Source organism: Diplotaxodon limnothrissa, linkage group LG20, assembly GCF_057381915.1.
Source record: "Diplotaxodon limnothrissa isolate DT_005_m linkage group LG20, D_limnothrissa_male_GT1.1, whole genome shotgun sequence".
Lineage (NCBI taxonomy): Eukaryota > Metazoa > Chordata > Actinopteri > Cichliformes > Cichlidae > Diplotaxodon > Diplotaxodon limnothrissa.
Genome location: NC_140615.1, coordinates 16,856,261 through 16,873,961, shown reverse-complemented (window position 1 = coordinate 16,873,961; position 17,701 = coordinate 16,856,261). Strand labels below are relative to the sequence as shown.

The following is a 17,701-nucleotide window of genomic DNA, read 5'->3' as shown; positions in this document are numbered from 1 at the left end:
GTTATTTTTATGTTACCCTTACCCAAATGTTTACTGCGACTTTACTGCACATCTACAGTGCTAACATGCTAATGTTTTTCAGATACCCACCTGAGACCCAACCTATTCATTTATTCTCTGTGTAATATCATATAGAAGTCTGAAGGTTAGGATTTGAAATCACGTGCGATCATATTTCACCAACAAAGTATACCTGGAGAAATTTAGCTTATGCCAATACTGGCTAGCTTGGTAAGCAGTGATGCTGAATGCGCTACTAATATCACCTTAGGAGGCCATTTGATACACTGCAGGTTTTGGTGCTTGCAATAGTTTTTTAGTTTTGGATGCTTTAGTCTTTTTTTTAAATAATTGCTATGTTAATTATGCCAGTTTAAAATGCTCTGATGTTAAAATGGTTACAAAGCCCAGACACAGATTCAGTGGTAGCTAATGTTTAATTAGGTTGGTGGAGTTTACTGTTGCTACATTAACATATTTTAATGGATGTAATTTCACTTTTTCCTGTCTCTGTACAAATGTAGAGCCAAAGTATGGATGCTTGTTGTCTTCCACTGGTGACAGACTGTAATTTTAACCTGTACAGTAGTGACTGGTTGGAGATGTGGTATTGATTGGTATTTGTATTACTGATATTGGTCTTTCACTCCCTAGGACTGTTGTGGATGCTCACAAAATGATTATTAATGATTAGCAGGATTAGTATTTTCTCACTAACTAGCTACAAATAATACATAGATAAATTGTGTTTGGAGCTTGTCAGCTGTTGAAACAGACAACAGTGAACCACACAGTTCATGAAACAGTCCTTTGATGCTCTTACATACCGATCCCAAATGGTGGTCTGCAAAGCTCCTTCATTCTCAGCATCTGTCAGTCATAACAATTAACCAAGTTGCTAATAAAAAAAGAGCTATTCAGAAAATCAATTAACCGTAATTCATCTTCGTTAAAAGAACCTAGTAAGAAAATGGAACAAATTAAAATATTAATAATACAGTAAGGCTGATTATGCATGGGTCTCCCGCTATATGATTGTACCTTAGCGCTGGCTTCTACCTTTAGCTATGGAGGCTCATGAAGCAACGGGCTAAAGACTAATGGATTCTTTTGTTTTTTGTTTTTTTTTTTATTGTCCAGATTTCTGTCTGTTACAGTGGGGCAAAATAGTATTTAGTCAGCCACCGATTGTGCAAGTTCCCCCACCTAAAATGATGACAGAGGTCAGTAATTTGCACCAGAGGTACACTTCAACTGTGAGAGACAGAATGTGAAAAAAAAATCCATGAATCCACATGGTAGGATTTGTAAAGAATTTATTCGTAAATCAGGGTGGAAAATAAGTATTTGGTCAATAACAAAAATACAACTCAATACTTTGTAACATAACCTTTGTTGGCAATAACAGAGGTCAAACGTTTACTATAGGTCTTTACCAGGTTTGCACACACAGTAGCTGGTATTTTGGCCCATTCCTCCATGCAGATCTTCTCGAGAGCAGTGATGTTTTGGGGCTGTTGCCGAGCAACACGGACTTTCAACTCCCGCCACAGATTTTCTATGGGGTTGAGGTCTGGAGACTGGCTAGGCCACTCCAGGACTTTCGAATGCTTCTTACGGAGCCACTCCTTTGTTGCCCGGGCGGTGTGTTTTGGATCATTGTCATGTTGGAAGACCCAGCCTCGTTTCATCTTCAAAGTTCTCACTGATGGAAGGAGGTTTTGGCTCAAAATCTCACGATACATGGCCCCATTCATTCTGTCCTTAACACGGATCAGTCGTCCTGTCCCCTTGGCAGAAAAACAGCCCCATAGCATGATGTTTCCACCCCCATGCTTCACAGTAGGTATGGTGTTCTTGGGATGCAACTCAGTATTCTTCTTCCTCCAAACACGACGAGTTGAGTTTATACCAAAAAGTTCTACTTTGGTTTCATCTGACCACATGACATTCTCCCAATCCTCTGCTGTATCATCCATGTGCTCTCTGGCAAACTTCAGACGGGCCTGGACATGCACTGGCTTCAGCAGCGGAACACGTCTGGCACTGCGGGATTTGATTCCCTGCCGTTGTAGTGTGTTACTGATGGTGACCTTTGTTACTTTGGTCCCAGCTCTCTGCAGGTCATTCACCAGGTCCCCCCGTGTGGTTCTGGGATCTTTGCTCACCGTTCTCATGATCATTTTGACCCCACGGGATGAGATCTTGCGTGGAGCCCCAGATCGAGGGAGATTTTCAGTGGTCTTGTATGTCTTCCATTTTCTGATGATTGCTCCCACAGTTGATTTTTTCACACCAAGCTGCTTGCCTATTGTAGATTCACTCTTCCCAGTCTGGTGCAGGTCTACAATACTTTTCCTGGTGTCCTTCGAAAGCTCTTTGGTCTTGGCCATGGCGGAGTTTGGAGTCTGACTGTTTGAGGCTGTGGACAGGTGTCTTTTATACAGATGATGAGTTCAAACAGGTGCCATTCATACAGGTAACGAGTGGGGGACAGAAAAGCTTCTTACAGAAGACATTACAGGTCTGTGAGAGCCAGAGATTTTCCTTGTTTGAGGTGACCAAATACTTATTTTCCACCCTAATTTACGAATAAAGTCTTTACAAATCCTACCATGTGAATTCATGGATTTTTTTTTCACATTCTGTCTCTCACAGTTGAAGTGTACCTCTGGTGCAAATTACTGACCTCTGTCATCATTTTAAGTGGGGGAACTTGCACAATCGGTGGCTGACTAAATACTTTTTTGCCCCACTGTATGTATAATCTACATAACAGAGATACATCTGTTATATAGATTATACAGATGGCTTATTTTTGCTGAGCTGAATTTGGTTTAGAATGCAGCTCAGACCCGTGATTATATGTAGATTTGTGCAAAAGCTGTCTCCTTCAGTAGTGCAGCAGTCCAGATTCTCTGTTTTACACTTTTGCCAAAATGTTAGTCTGTGGAGTATTGCAGCAACACTAAAACCATATGTGAACTATGTACTCTCAAGGAAAACCATACACAGTAGATTCTGCTCCAATCAACCAAATCTTTTGCATGGAATCTCTTTTTCTCACATGTAATGCTTCCCACACAGTTCGACTCTTTGTCTCGCTACTGCTATCGATCTCTCTGCCACTCTGCCCACTCCAGCTGACCCTCTTCCACTTTCTTCTCTCACTCCTCCACATTCTGTTTTTCTCTTTCTATAATGCTTTCTATAATTTCTCTGTCACTCTCTCATATTCTTTACATTTCCCCCTTCTTTTTCCGCTGCCTCCCTCCCTATTTGCCTCTCACCCCTGGCCCCCACAGTGCTGCGCTGCTTTCAACCCCCCTGTTCCCATCATTCAAACTCTTACTGCCCGCTCCACGCAGGCTCTCTCTCTCTCTCTCTGTCTCACAAAGCTTGCCTTCCCCTTGTAGTCGTATTTTACAAGGTTAAGTTATGATTTGTGGAAGTAAACAACTCCTAAGTGTCCTAGGGGAGCTCCCTGCTGCTGTGCTCTCCTTTCAGCCCAAAATGAAATGTGGTCCCAGCGCTGGTCTGTGCACTCGCTAGACTTTGACATAAATGCCAAGGAAACTATGTGACAGGCACTGGGGATTAAAAAGCAATGAAACAGGAAATGGAAACAGGGACAAACAGTGTCACACAGAAAATTTGCATTTGTCCTTGGCTTGTTGTTTGTGCACATGATAATATTTCTGGGAATATATTTCATTTATGAGAAGGGGCATGCAGTTTCCATGTCTTCATGATAATACACCGGTGACTTTGTCAGTTTGCTCACATTTCACTTCTCTGGATTTTAATAGAATCTCTTGTAATTGTAAAGCTTTGTCATAATCATAAATTCATTGAATCTCTCTCCCCTCTCCTCCAGGTGGTCGCCAGGGAAAGATGCCAGTGACAGCACTGGAGGCTTTTGACCTGGAGATGAAGAGCTGGACACGTTATTCCTGCATCCCCAGCCGGAGGGTCTTTTCCTGCTGTGCTTCAAATGAGCGAAGCCTCTTCAGCCTTGGGGGCCTCCAGCAGCCGGGGCCGCATAACTTTTACTCCAGACCTCACTTTGTCAGCACCACGGAAGAGTATGATCTGGATCAAGGTAAGCTGTTATTTAACCCTGAAGGAAGTCATGAGTTTAAGATGACATTTTTAAGGTCGAACTCAAGGGATGAAATACAGCCTGAAGGAGCAGGAGCTTTCTGGGTGATCCATTAAACTGGTTAGGCAGCGGTTTTGATGCTTTCACTCTCTCTTTCACTCTCTTTAAATGGGTTTGAGTATTGGAGATTAGCCCATTATAGTTAGATGGCAAGTATTTTGTAAAATTTTCTACCTGTCCAATAGTGCTATACCTGCCTGACCACCGCAAATAAGGTAAATGGTTCTTATATAGAGCTTTTCTACTCTGTCTTGAGCACTCAAAGCGCTTTACACAACTTGTACATTCACCCATTCATATCAGTTTGCACAATGCACCCTTTTCTACTGTTTCTAAGTGCTTCCTAATTTTTATCCACATACATTCATACTCCAGTTGATGCACCGGAGAACAACATGGGGTTAGTATATTGCCCAAGGACACTTGGCATGCAGACTGGACATGTATATTTACATAATTTCTTTCTCTTCCTCCCTCATTTTCCACCTCCTCATCTTTCTCACTTCAAGCATTATATAATGAACTGAGCTCATGGCTCTAACACATGAAAATGTGCATAAACATGCCTATTTATGTCTCATATTGTGGCAATTACTTATTGTCAGCAGATCAGACACAAAATTCTCCCATCTCCGGACAGGTGACAATGAGTTGGCTAAAGAACAACAAGAAGGTTGTAAGTTAACATTATGGCGGCTAACATTAGGTTTGAGTATCCTAAAAATCACATTTTTCCTCTGAAAAACAATTTGATTACATTCTCACATCATAAGAGAGTTTATTCGCTAAGTGCCTGAGTCTATCATTGGTAGATCCACTTCAAAGAAAGTTTCAATAATCCCAGCTAACAGCAGCTAACAGCAGTGCTTACTGACAGAAATGTTCAGGATATCCTCAACAACTCACCTCGGTATCGCTGTAATCAGTTTGTCATCAATTTCGATGACACGCTGACTTATAGCGGACTCCCAGGACACCGGACAAATTGACACTGCAGTCATATTGACAGCTGAGGTAAATGACATTTGTCATACAGTGGCAAATGCATTTGAACTGGGATGTGAAAAAACAGAATTCAGTTTACGGCAATCAACAGACATGTGGAGTGCTCTTCCCACTCCCTTTCAATATGTAAATGAATCAGAACGGTAGCGATATTGAAATGTATTGATTTTTGTATAGTATTTTTTTCTCTTATTTTCTTTACTAAATGTACCTGTATATTGTGGTGGACAAATTTTACACACTGTGCCTTTAAAAAGGAGAAATTGCATAAAAGTTTAAAAGATAGATTAAACAGATATAAGCACAAACATATGCTTCCTTTCATAAAGAAAAAATAAAACAAACAAAGAATAAATAAATAAGGAAAAATCACACACACATACTTGCAATGATAATATAACAAATTATGTATTTATGTATGTGAATTATTGAAAATGTCAGGAATATTCTAAATTATGGAGCCTTATATTGCGTTATTTTAACATATACTGTTGTCATTTCAGTCTTGTGTCACAGCAAAGGCAGATAGTTAGAATGAACCACGTGTCAGCCTCACATAACACACAAAACTTTAAAAAACTACTCACATCCTTCCAGCTGAAGCCTTCTTATCGGGCTTTTCTTTCTGCACCTTAGCTTGTTAAATGAGCTGCCAAACAAATTTGCACAGCTACGATCAGTTTGCACAGCTAATTACCTGCTCATGTGCAGCACATTAAACCATCAACAACTTGCATTTCTCTCCGGCTGGTTAAGATCAAACATATGGAGCAAATGTTCTTCATTTCAGTGATTAAAACACACACACGCACACAAAGGAATGACGAACAGTGACTTCAGCGGGACGGCAGCAGGAGTGAGAATTTATTTTAGTGCGTTAACAATATAATGCTTTCATTATTTTAGTGTAGTGTTTTAATGTTTTGAAAATGGCTTTGCTTCACCGTCCTTTAATAGTGTCTGATTAAGTAAAGAAGGATCTCTCCTTTAATATGAAAAGGCTACAGGATGTTTAGTATTATCACAAAATGCAATAAGTTTAATGTGTCAAACAGGAACAGAGAGAAACAAGGCTTTTTACTACAATGAAGGGACTACAAATGCAAGCCTGGTTTAATAAAGTACTTTCTCCAGTTGAGGTAACTAAAGTTCCAAGTCCACTTTTAGAGCACTTCATGTACTTATGCTTGATAGACATCAAGCATAAGTACAAAACATCATAATTCGAGACACCAGTTTCTTTCTCAGTTCCTTTTTGCTGCTGTGGTCTGTGTTATCATACCTCAGCTGGCTTAAGGTGTATAGGATCTTGTCTGAATACAATGTATACATGCAGCGGTATCCTGGTTTCTTTCAAAATGCTGCAGCTTACAGGCTTAAATGTCATTTTGTTTAAAACTAACATAAACACAGGAATGGAGTGCTTCAGAACTTGACTGTAAGCAGGATACTCACCTCCATATAAGCTCACCTAATGTGCAGTTCGTGTTATGGATACTGCTGTGTTGTGCTAGTGTTAGGGTAAACAATATTCACATTCTTTCTTCTACTCCATTATTTGAAACTGTGGCACAATGGATGGCTGCTCAAATAGTCACGCCCTAACTTAAATTGTATAGGACAGCGGTCCACAAGCCAGGCCACAGACCAGTACGAGTTGAGGTTCAGGTGTAAATTTATAGTTTTCAAGGTTTCTATTGTCAGATATAAGCCAGTCTGTGGTGCAAAAAAAGTTGGGTACCGCTGGTATAGGACCCATGGAAGGAAATGTTATGTTATGTGTTCAACAGGGAGCATATATGATGAGGGACCCTTCTGAGGAATAGAACAAGAGGAGCTGTGGCCACCAATGAACACTAGAAAATGTTCAGACATGACCTAGACCACTGCAGAGCCATTTGAGATATACCCACCCAGGAGTAATTCAGACAAAGCAGTCCAGTTACTCTGCTTTATGAATTCCTGTATGCTTGAATAATTTCAGTAGATAAGAAGGAGAAGCTGCCTGGTAAACAGCCTAATGGAATCAGTGGTTGGGTATCTCACAGTGTGTGCTATGCCACCCTGGAGCACTTGGAATGGGGAATACAAAGCAGCCCAAATATGGGAAGATTATACATTAGTTGAGTCAGATCATATCAAATCAAATCCGCACTGTTGATGATGATGCTGCTGAATCCTGACCAGTGAAAGAAATGGGCAAATGCTTCTACCACACGGTTTGTCGATTGACTCACTTTAAATGTTGCTGCATAAAACATGACTGAACAAATGCATGTGTGCAATGTTGGCAATAAATCTGATTTGAGTAATGAAAACACTTCAGGCGCTTAAAGGTGCCCTTAGCTGCTGCAAATCTGTCAATGATTTTAATTTTTTGCTTTATTAATACCTCAGGAGTCAAAACAGAGTGAATCATTAGGATTATGTGGGATATAAGCTTTAATTAACCCATATTGTTATTTAGTGATTTTGTGCAAGGATTATAACATATGCTCCAAATCCCATTTGAAGCATGAAATCAGAGTGTGGCTCCTCACATATACTATTAAGCTGTAATTAAGTCTGTTGTAGGCAAATGAGATATTTGATGTTACAGAAGGGTGAAAGCTGAGTGAAACGTTTTTAATATAGCACAAACAGTTCGTGTATCCTCAAAATCCACACATTTTAAGTAAAGTTAAGGGGTTTGATGTCATGTTGAAACTAAGCAGCAATATTGCCATAAACAATCTTTCATATATGCATATTTCTCTGGCACTTACATTCAGCAGGGAGCTTGTGGTTTAAGTGCAATGTTATACTGACTGTCAATCTGATTTGTAGACGTTTATTGCAGGATGTGAAGCCAGCTGCATCAGTCATTTGTTCTTCTGCAGATAAAGCCGAGATCTGTTTGTGTGCCTTCGGTGACAGATGATGATTCAAACACTGTCACCTTGCAATTCATGAGAACCCTTTCAAATGTGACATTTCAATCATGTGAGAAACATGGTCTTTAGCTGTCATCTCGCTTTCTATATATATATATATATATATATATATATATATATATATATATATATATATATATATATATATGTGTGTGTGTGTGTGTGTGTGTGTGTGTGTGTGTGATTGCTTTGCCTTTTTTGCTTTCTTTCATAATTTATTATATATCTTTTACCATTTTTATACTTTCATATTGTTGTATATACTGTCATGGTCCGTGGTCCTGTGACTGTGGAATGCGTGATGCTCGGGTAGCCACACCCCCGGGCTGGGGGTGTGGCACACCTGCTCTCCATTGCGGTGATTACATGAAGATCTACTTAACCCGGCGCTGACGGATGCTCCACGCCAGTCCGTTAGTCACCCCACAGTGGTAACTAGACTTCCACGAAAGCGTGCATTCACTTCTGGTTGGAACTGTGTTGGAACTTGTGTCCAGGTTTTGACTCGGCGTCTGCCACCTGCCTGTCCTCCGGCTCAACTGGATCACTCGGTGCATCATCTGGCCCATTCGCTATCCCCACGGACTTCCTGCTCACGGACTGCCACACTTCCCTCCCGAGCTCCCACGGTCCCGATCCCGGCTTCCTCATGTCATTGTTTCCCCCGGTTTTTAGTTCCTTGTTTTGCTCCCTAGTTTGCGTCCGGATCCTTTTGTGCACGCGCGCCGCGGCGCATGACAATATACACTACATCAGTGATTCTAAAACTGTTACCCATGGCCCAGAGAGCCATGATAGCCATGGTAGCCATGGGTTAAATTACTATAAATATTTATATATTTACAATAAAAACTGATGAACTGGAGTCATGTAATTTAAATTAGGTTTTTTTTTTTTTACGTCTTTGGCAGACCAGTTTTTGATAAAGAACTACACCATGTCAAGTAAAAAGAGACCAAAAGGCCAAAACATGATGTGACAAAAACATTCTTCCTCTACCCCCCCCCCCCCCCCCCCCCCCATTTTTGCACATGTCGAGGACTGTGTGTTATACTTGTATAACTATGCATGTGACAAATAAAGAACCTTGAACCTTGATTTAGCACATTTGTCTAAGCTAAATGAAAAGATAATGGACAATGACGCATCACAATTGCAATAGAACAGTAATCCCCTATCAGACTGTTATCAAGTTATGACGCAAGGAAGCAAGCTAGCATGTAAGTGCATGCAATCTGTTTGTGATAATCAGTGTTGGGAAGGTTACTTTTAAAATGTATTCCATTACAGAATACAGAATACATGCCCCAAAATGTATTCTGTAACGTATTCCGTTACGTTACTCAATGACAGTAACGTATTCTGAATACTTTGGACTACTTAATATATTATCATGCTTTTTACAACAACGTGAATGTACTATTGCTGTGTGATTTATTACTATTACTGAAGGTCCGCGACTCCGAACTGTAGTAAAGGGACCTCTGACTAATACGGCGGGGTCCCTGTCGGCTCGTAGCCGAAAAATAGCTTTACTTTGTTGTGTGGGTCAACTTTTCTTGCGAGAGACAGAGAGAGGCGTTGAAAGGCTGCTCCAACGGAACTTATTGTTTCGGAGGAAAACGCTAACACAGTGTACAGTCGAGTCTTAATAGCTTACTTACAACTGGGTTCGTCAGGCACTCTTCTTGGCTGCAGTGGTTATTATTATATTTACATGCTTCCAGCTCCCGTTTTTCCTCGATGACAACTCGTACCTTTCCACTCCCCTTTTTCTCCCTCCTCGCGCTCACAGACCCATAACGTGTATGGCAGTCCATTCTCCCTGCAGCACGGACTACACTGCCCATGATGCTACATTCTTTAGAGCTATGCTTGTAGCCTTCTGCCTGTTAGCTTAGCACAACAATAACAACGAAAAGGCGCTCTCTCACCCAGGAAACACACAGTCGCAGAGAGAGAGAGAGCGTGTCGCCCTGTAACCATGGCAACCGTAACGCTGCCGCCTGGAACAACAGAACGTAGCTGTCAAACAAAACCCAAACAGTCCTGACCCGCGACAAAATGAAACAGGAAAGTACCGCAGTGTAATACATTTATTTCAACAAAGTAACTGTATTCTGAATACCAGCTTTTTAAACGGTAACTGTAACGGAATACAGTTACTCATATTTTGTATTTTAAATACGTAACGGCGGTACATGTATTCCGTTACTCCCCAACACTGGTGATAATACAGCATTTGAAATGAAATGCAATGACCAGACAAGCACCAGCTGTAACGGAGCTCCCATCGTGGGTTTACTCTTGTTTGACGGAACCAAAAGATGATGTTGAGACAGCTGAGTTTCTGTTGTCAAAATACCAATGTCAGGCTTCAAAAACCCTAAATGGGGGCTACTGTGATTTTTCTTTTTTTCTGTTAATGCTATTACGGCTGTGGATGCTCATATGGCCAAAGCATCACATAATGATGTCATCATGCACAGTGAATGCCTCTGAGTGAGAAGCTCTTGCTTTAGACTCTGAACATTTGGTTTCTGACAGTTTTTTCTACTCTTTGCTTGTGTCACACACTTGATGACCTGAAAGGATGCAACAAAGATGCCTGAACATGTTTTGAACTGCAAATCATGCAAAGCTAGAATCACTGAGCTCAAAAAGTATTGGACTGGAAATTAGGGAATTTTAACTAATGTAAAATTAATAAATTGTTATTACGCTTTATTAATTATTGATTATTAATTGTAAATTAATCTGATAATAATAATCATCACTATTGGAAGAGTGAAATGTTGTTGTCATAGCGAGTTCAGGCTGTGCTTGTGAAAGCCAAGAGATGATGCTGTTAAATCTTATTCTGTACAAATACAATTTTTTGGATTTCTATGAGAAAAATAGTAAGCAAGGATTCTTGTGTGATTATTTGGAATTTTGGGAACAAACTAGATAAAGAGGTCAGTTCCCTCAAAATGGCAAGCATTCTCAATGGTGTGGGCATTAAGTAGGATATGTAAGTGCTCAATTCAAGGCTAGAGTCTGCCCTTTTCAAGCAGCATGACTGAAAAATGTCTAAGTGCATACTGAATCTCAAGTAGCCTCAGAGACTGAAACGGGTCCCCTAGAGTTTAAATGCTGTTAGATGCAGCAATGCAATGTCTCAAAATATCCTCAGTCAAGCTGTGATGATTCATAGTCGTAGATAGATAAATAGATGACCATAGTGCCGCTTACTCCGCAATGAGTCGTGATTTGATTCTGCTTTCAAGAGCTGCGGAATGAAAAGAAAGCTGAGTTTGGACTTTGAAAGAAAGATTGAACACACAAAGAGATATTATTAACTGAGGCCAAGATTTTCAGTGTTTTGGACACAAAGTGGAAAGCAATACATTTTTAAATTTTGAAGTCTTTATAGCTTTGACTAATCTGCCAAATATTCTTTGCATTTAATCACTAACTTAGCATTCTTGTCTTTACTTTGATAAACCAAGACTCACAGTGAAATCTGTGGCAGTTTCTCTGCAGAGGCACTGATGCTCAGATGGTTCACCTTAATATGTGCTGGGTTTCAAAAAGAATACATTATAAAGGGTGTAGAAGTAGTTGTGGAAGTCATGACCAATGCTGTGTTTCTAAGTTGTTGTTGAGCTTTTTTTCCTGTTTAATTCTATTCAGTGAAAGAAAAGAAATTAACTAATTGGTCTGAAAGTCTGGTTGCTGTAGCTCAGGAGGTAGACTGGACATCTATTTATCTGTGGCTCAATCCCCGGCTGCTCCAACCAAATTTCCTTAGGCAAATACTAGGCCCAGGTTGCTCTCTGATGCATTCATCACAGTGTGAAAATATTTAAGCATGAGAACAAAAAAGTGCTTTGGTGAATTAGGTGAGTTGTAGTAAGTACTCAGGTAGAGGAATTATAACACAGTATCAAATAGCCCAGGGATGGGGCAACTCCAGGCCTCAAGGGCCGGTGTCCTGCAGGATTTAGATGTGTACTTGAACCAACACAGCTGATCTAAATGGCTAAATTATCTCCTCAACATGTCTTGAAGTTTTCCAGAGTCCTGGAAATGAACTAATCATTTGATTCAGGTATCTTGACCCAGGGTGATTTGCCTCATTGAGGCCGGAAGTTCCGCACCCCTGGAATAGGCCCACTAGCTACAGTTCAGCTGTTAGTGGGGCTCATGCTTAAACATTTACATTTTTATTTTTTTCAAGGAAAAGGGAAAAACTGTATGGCTTCTTACTAGAAGAGTGTGTGTGCTGAACTGATTTAGGTCTGCAGTGCAGACCTTTCACCAGCTGAGAACATTTAGAGCAGCGATGTCAAACTCATTTTACATCACCTCTTAAATGAGCTGAACCAGTGAAGTTTCCTTTTTTGTCGGTTTAAAGAAGTTTAACTAAACATTTAATTCCTGAGATGTCTTAATATAAGAAAAATAACTGCAAATTATAACAGTACCTATCAGCTTTTCTGTATGATAAAGGAATGCTGCTAGTTAATGGTTAATCAGTTAGCACAACTCTTTGGGCTTTAATTAATGTAGCTCACTGTGCAGAAATTATAAACTTTAAAAATGATAAATAAATAAATTGTAAATTTTGTGAAGTAATTATCAATTTTATATATTTTTTTAAAACTTCTGATACTACAAAAGACACATATAGATTTTAGACAATGAAAAAAAAAGAAGGAACTTTTCTGTTATTTACTTATTTAGCTATTACTCTCTTACTTTGGTGTAGTATGAATAGCCACAGGGAGGTCTTTATCAGTAGAAAAGGCTTTAAAACCTATTAAAATACATTTGAAAAGTGAAAATGTATTCCCTCTTTCTGTCGGATTTAATCTTTGCCGGGTCACTTCTGGCCCCCTGCCCTTATATTTAACACCCCAGAAAGACCCTTGGAGCTCAAGAAGTTAAAGCATAATAAAACAAAAAACATAATAAAGAAGACTCGGGACTGTTGCGTGGCTAGAATGGAATATCAGACAAGAACAGGATATCATTGGGACTGAACTGATCTCCTCAGTTCTCAAACATTGATGGATTTTTGCTCAGTAGTGCTACAGTGAATAAAATATGGGATTCAAATGTGAGATTTGCAGATTATTGCATTGTTTTCATTTACATTTTACACAGCTTCCCATTTTATGGTATTGTTTTTGTTATGTTTTTCTCTTCTGTTTGTAAGGGAACATGTGTGTTGGAGAAACTGGAGGGAAGTGTTTCACTTTGTGTGGATGTGTGGGGGATTATGTTGCTGCTCCCTTGTGAAAAGATCAGTGTGTGTGTGTGTGTGTGTGTGTGTGCGTGTAGTACTGTCTGTATGTACATTTGTGTCAAATCAAGCAAGTCTAACCCTGATTCCTGTTAACAAAGGCTCTTTTTGCCCCTCTGAAGCGGCTCAGGTTTAATGGGTTTAACTTTGAAGAATTGAGGCCTTGGCTCTGAGGCTACGCTCAAATCAGCCCCTATTTTTGAAATTTGCCAACTTTTTGTGTGTGTAATACCAGTTCATATAACAAAACAGTGTACAAAGTCAACATAGAATCAGCTTTGCCCTGACTTCCACAAAAAGGTGAAAGAGGTAATGCTAATGGGATGCAGTTGTGGAACAGCCATAAACAAATAAAAACTAGGCATGTAGCTTCCAGCTCTAGAGAGTGAAGCCAAAGTGAAAGTGCCTTAAACATTTCTTCTTTTTAAAGGCCACCAGGGGGCTGTGAACTTGTGGTCCTAAACAGGCCTCAGGCTTGACCTCAATAAAAAGTTTCTCAGTCACTCATTTTGCTTCATATTAAATAAAACATTAGGCCCATTTCAGAGATTCTGGTGATTTCAGAGAGGAGGCTTTATATCTGTCATTCAGGTGTGTGCTCATTGGTTAAGGACGTTTGTTGGACAAGTCATTAGCCGGTGCTTTTTGGAGGTATGATTGTTGGCTAACAACTTGTTAGAAGCACCATGTTGATCGTTATAGTAAATACAACAATTATTTTATGCTATGTGTGTTTGAGGTTTTCTAAAACAAGTCTTCATGCAGGAGCTAGTTAGAAACTGTCCTCTCCCCCTTCCTCTTCACCCTCTACACCACAGACTTCAGCCACTGCACAGAGACATGCCATCTTCAGAAGTTTTCTGATGACTCTGCGGTGGTTGGATGCATCAGCAGGGATGATGAGACAGAGTACCGGGCTGTGGTCGACTCCTTTGTCACGTGGTGTGAGCAGAATCATCTGCAGCTCAACGTGGCAAAGACCAAGGAACTGATCGTGGACTTCAGGAAGACCAGGAAACACTTGACCCCTGTTTCAATTCAGGGGGTCAGTGTTGACATTGTGGAGGACTATAAATACCTTGGAGTACACATTGACAATAAACTGGACTGGGCTAAAAACACCACAGCACTTTACAGGAAGGGCCAGAGTCGTCTCTATTTTTTGAGGCGACTGAGGTCCTTCAACATCTGCCAGAAAATGCTGAGGATTTTCTATGAGTCTGTTGTAGCCAGTGCGATCCTCTATGCTGTTGCATGCTGGGGGAGCAGGCTGAGGGTCGCAGATGCCAACAGACTCAATAAACTAATCCGTAAGGCCAGCAATGTTGTGGGGATGGAGCTGGACTCCCTCAAGGTGGTGTCGGAGAGGCGGATGCTGTCCAAGATAAAGACAATGTTGGATAACACCTCCCACCCACTCCATGACATGCTGGTCAGTCACAGGAGCACGTTCAGTGAGAGACTGAGATTACCGAAAAGCACCACTGAACGACACAGGAAATCATTCCTGCCTGTGGCCATCTCCCTGTACAACGCATCCACTTAACACACTGTTTGCTGCTACAACTACACATGTTTCTTTTCCAACTATTTATTTATGAGTGACTTATGTATGTATGTATGTATATATATGTATATATTGTACTATTCTTAGTTAGCGTATTGTCTGTCTTGTCTTAATGTTGGTTTAAAATGGAGCACTGTAACAAAAAATAATTTCCCCCAGGGATCAATAAAGTATTCTGATTCTGATTCTGATTATTATATTTTTTCAGCTAATTCAGTCAGTTTACTAAAATTTTTACTATTACTAAAAAAATAAAAAAGAACGGTGCTCAATGCAAACCTGATGGAAATGATGGAGTTTTTTTTATGGCAATGTTTTATTGTACAATTATAAACTATATGACTAATTTTTCACACCCTCAAAAACAGTGAACTCACTTATATGTCTTTAATTTAAATCCTGTTCTGGGCAACGTAATCCTCCTTCTGCATTTCATCAGCTCAGTGTGAAACTTGTCAAGTAAAAGTCCAGAACAAAATTCTTGACTCACACCAACATAATATTTAACCATGTTTAGGAACTGATACTCCAACAAGAAATTAAAGCTCTTTGGGGGGTGACAGCTTATAAGTTGGGCAGTGAACTGTTCACTACAGATGTATGGGCTAATAAAATTTTAAACAGATCACTCATTATCACATTTTTTTTCTAGTCATGGGTGTACAGAAAGTCTGTGTATTACTCAAATACTAAAGAAAACTTGAGAAAAAATGATTTTGGTAAAAGATTTCTAAACTAGTTTAATTAATTCATTAGTTTTGTACGGCTGATGTTGATTTTAAGTTTAAAATCATTAACTTATTAGGGGAACACGTCCTATTTGATCTGCCACCTCCTCCATAATGTTAATGCTGAAAGCTTTACTATGCATTATATGTAACGCCCAACCATCCAAGATAACGTGGGCATTATTGTTACATGTAGAATATTTCATATCAACTTATAACTTGAAAATCTTAATTCCAGTATGTGTTTTGTGTGTGCTCAGGTGTTCTGTCAATTCCTCTTGTGTTTCAGTGGGCACGTCCAATTTTCTCCTGCATCGCTGTCATGACTGAGTATTAGTATTACATTCAGTATTTTATATCTGTCATTCCCTTTTTCATTTCTGCACCCTCGAGTGTGTCTTGCCGGTGTATTGGGATGGCTTTGCTGCCAGTATGTTGAGATTATACATCACAGGACTGGAAACAGGCGTGATTGTGGTAACCATCTAAATAACAACAACAATAACAGTGACATGTTTGTGTTTTGTGTCCTCTGAGAGCGTAGCTGTGGATATGATGAATGACACAAACATAAACATTAGCAAAGACTAAACCTGCAAGTGAGTTTAGCTCCATGTAGTTAGTTTGATTTAGAGTCTCAATGGAATATTTGGCCATATTAATTCTGTGAAAAAAAATCATACATGTGAGTGTAAAGCGAGGTGTTTGTGATTCAGGTGTTTAATAGAGGTCATAATACTGAGCTGATACTAAGCAGGTTCATTACCTGTTCATTTTTCTACAGTTACTGAAATGGTGTAATCAAGGTGATTTGCATTCAAATGATCTCTGTGTCAGCATTAAGCGCCGCTGAAAAGCAGAGCGTCACGCAGGGTTAATGGATGTTCTCTGCCAGTGACTCATTAGTGTTTGGTACCGTGTACTAAAGCTCTGTTAGGCCAGATCACTCTGGTATGGAAGAGTAAATGACAACACAACTGCTTTTTAAGTGCATGCTGCTTTGTTTTTGGTCAAGGAGTTTGTGAACGTCACAAATGTGCTAACCTACTGGCTGAACTTTAACCTCCTAGGACCTGGTGTCCATATATGTGGACATCACATTTGGAGTTATTTAGAAAAAAAAAATCTGGTAATTCTTTGTTTTTACATTCATCTGGTCCCAATATGCCCAAATATCAAAGAGAAATTAAAAGTGCATGCTGTGGAAGAGTTCGGGTCTTAGGAGGTTAATTATGATGACAAGTGCAATGGCTCTTCCTCCTTGATTCCATCAAAACATATGAAATAGGCTATGTGTGAGTTAAATGGGACCTCATTTTAGCTCAATACTTTTATTGTTGGACTTGATAAAAATAGCTTTGCATGATTAATAGTTAAAATCAATAGTTCGGACTTAGTGTAGCTCCTCATTTCATCCTCTGTTGAAAAACAAGCAATTTTAGCTCCTTTTAAGCAAACCTTCCTCTGATTGACTCAACGGGTTTAAACATATATGTATGTGGGTGGAGCTTCTGTGCTCACAGCCAGAGCTGTATAGCCAGAGCTGTATAGCTAAAATAAACAAATTAGTAATATTTCCCACGTGTGGGACTAATAAAGGTTATCTTATCTTATCTTATCTTTGACATCATAGAGAGGCAAGCATTATAAAAACAAAACAAAAATATCATATATAGTACAATAATGCAATATCCGAACCAAAGGGATGGCGACTGAAAAGAGAAGAGAAAAAGAAAATGGTATATTTATCCATTGCATTATTATCTTACTTTTTTCACAACCTGAATATATTTTGTGAGTTCTAGTAAAGCTATAGCTTTTACCTTAAGTAGGCTAATTATTTTTGCTTTATTGTTGTGAGACTTAAACAGGAAAAACCACACTTAAGACTGCTGAAAAAGGTAGTCAGGATAATTAACCCTCTGCTCAGCAGTCTCCAGTCCCACTGCTGTGTGAACAGCTGTTTAACTGGGCTGATAATTAAAAGGGAAAGAGAGGCCTCAGACATAAGGGAAA

The 17,701-nt window shown here is 39.6% G+C and overlaps 1 protein-coding gene across 1 annotated transcript in view; it reads left to right on the top strand.

Moving 5' to 3' along the window:
• Nucleotides 1-17,701, top strand: part of klhdc8b (kelch domain containing 8B) — a 206,005-nt gene that overhangs the window by 124,006 nt on the left and 64,298 nt on the right. Inside the window, exon 3 of the mRNA XM_085344457.1 lies at nucleotides 3,878-4,102. Coding sequence (XP_085200583.1) covers nucleotides 3,878-4,102 — 225 coding nt within the window. The remainder of the gene's footprint in view (nucleotides 1-3,877; nucleotides 4,103-17,701) is intronic.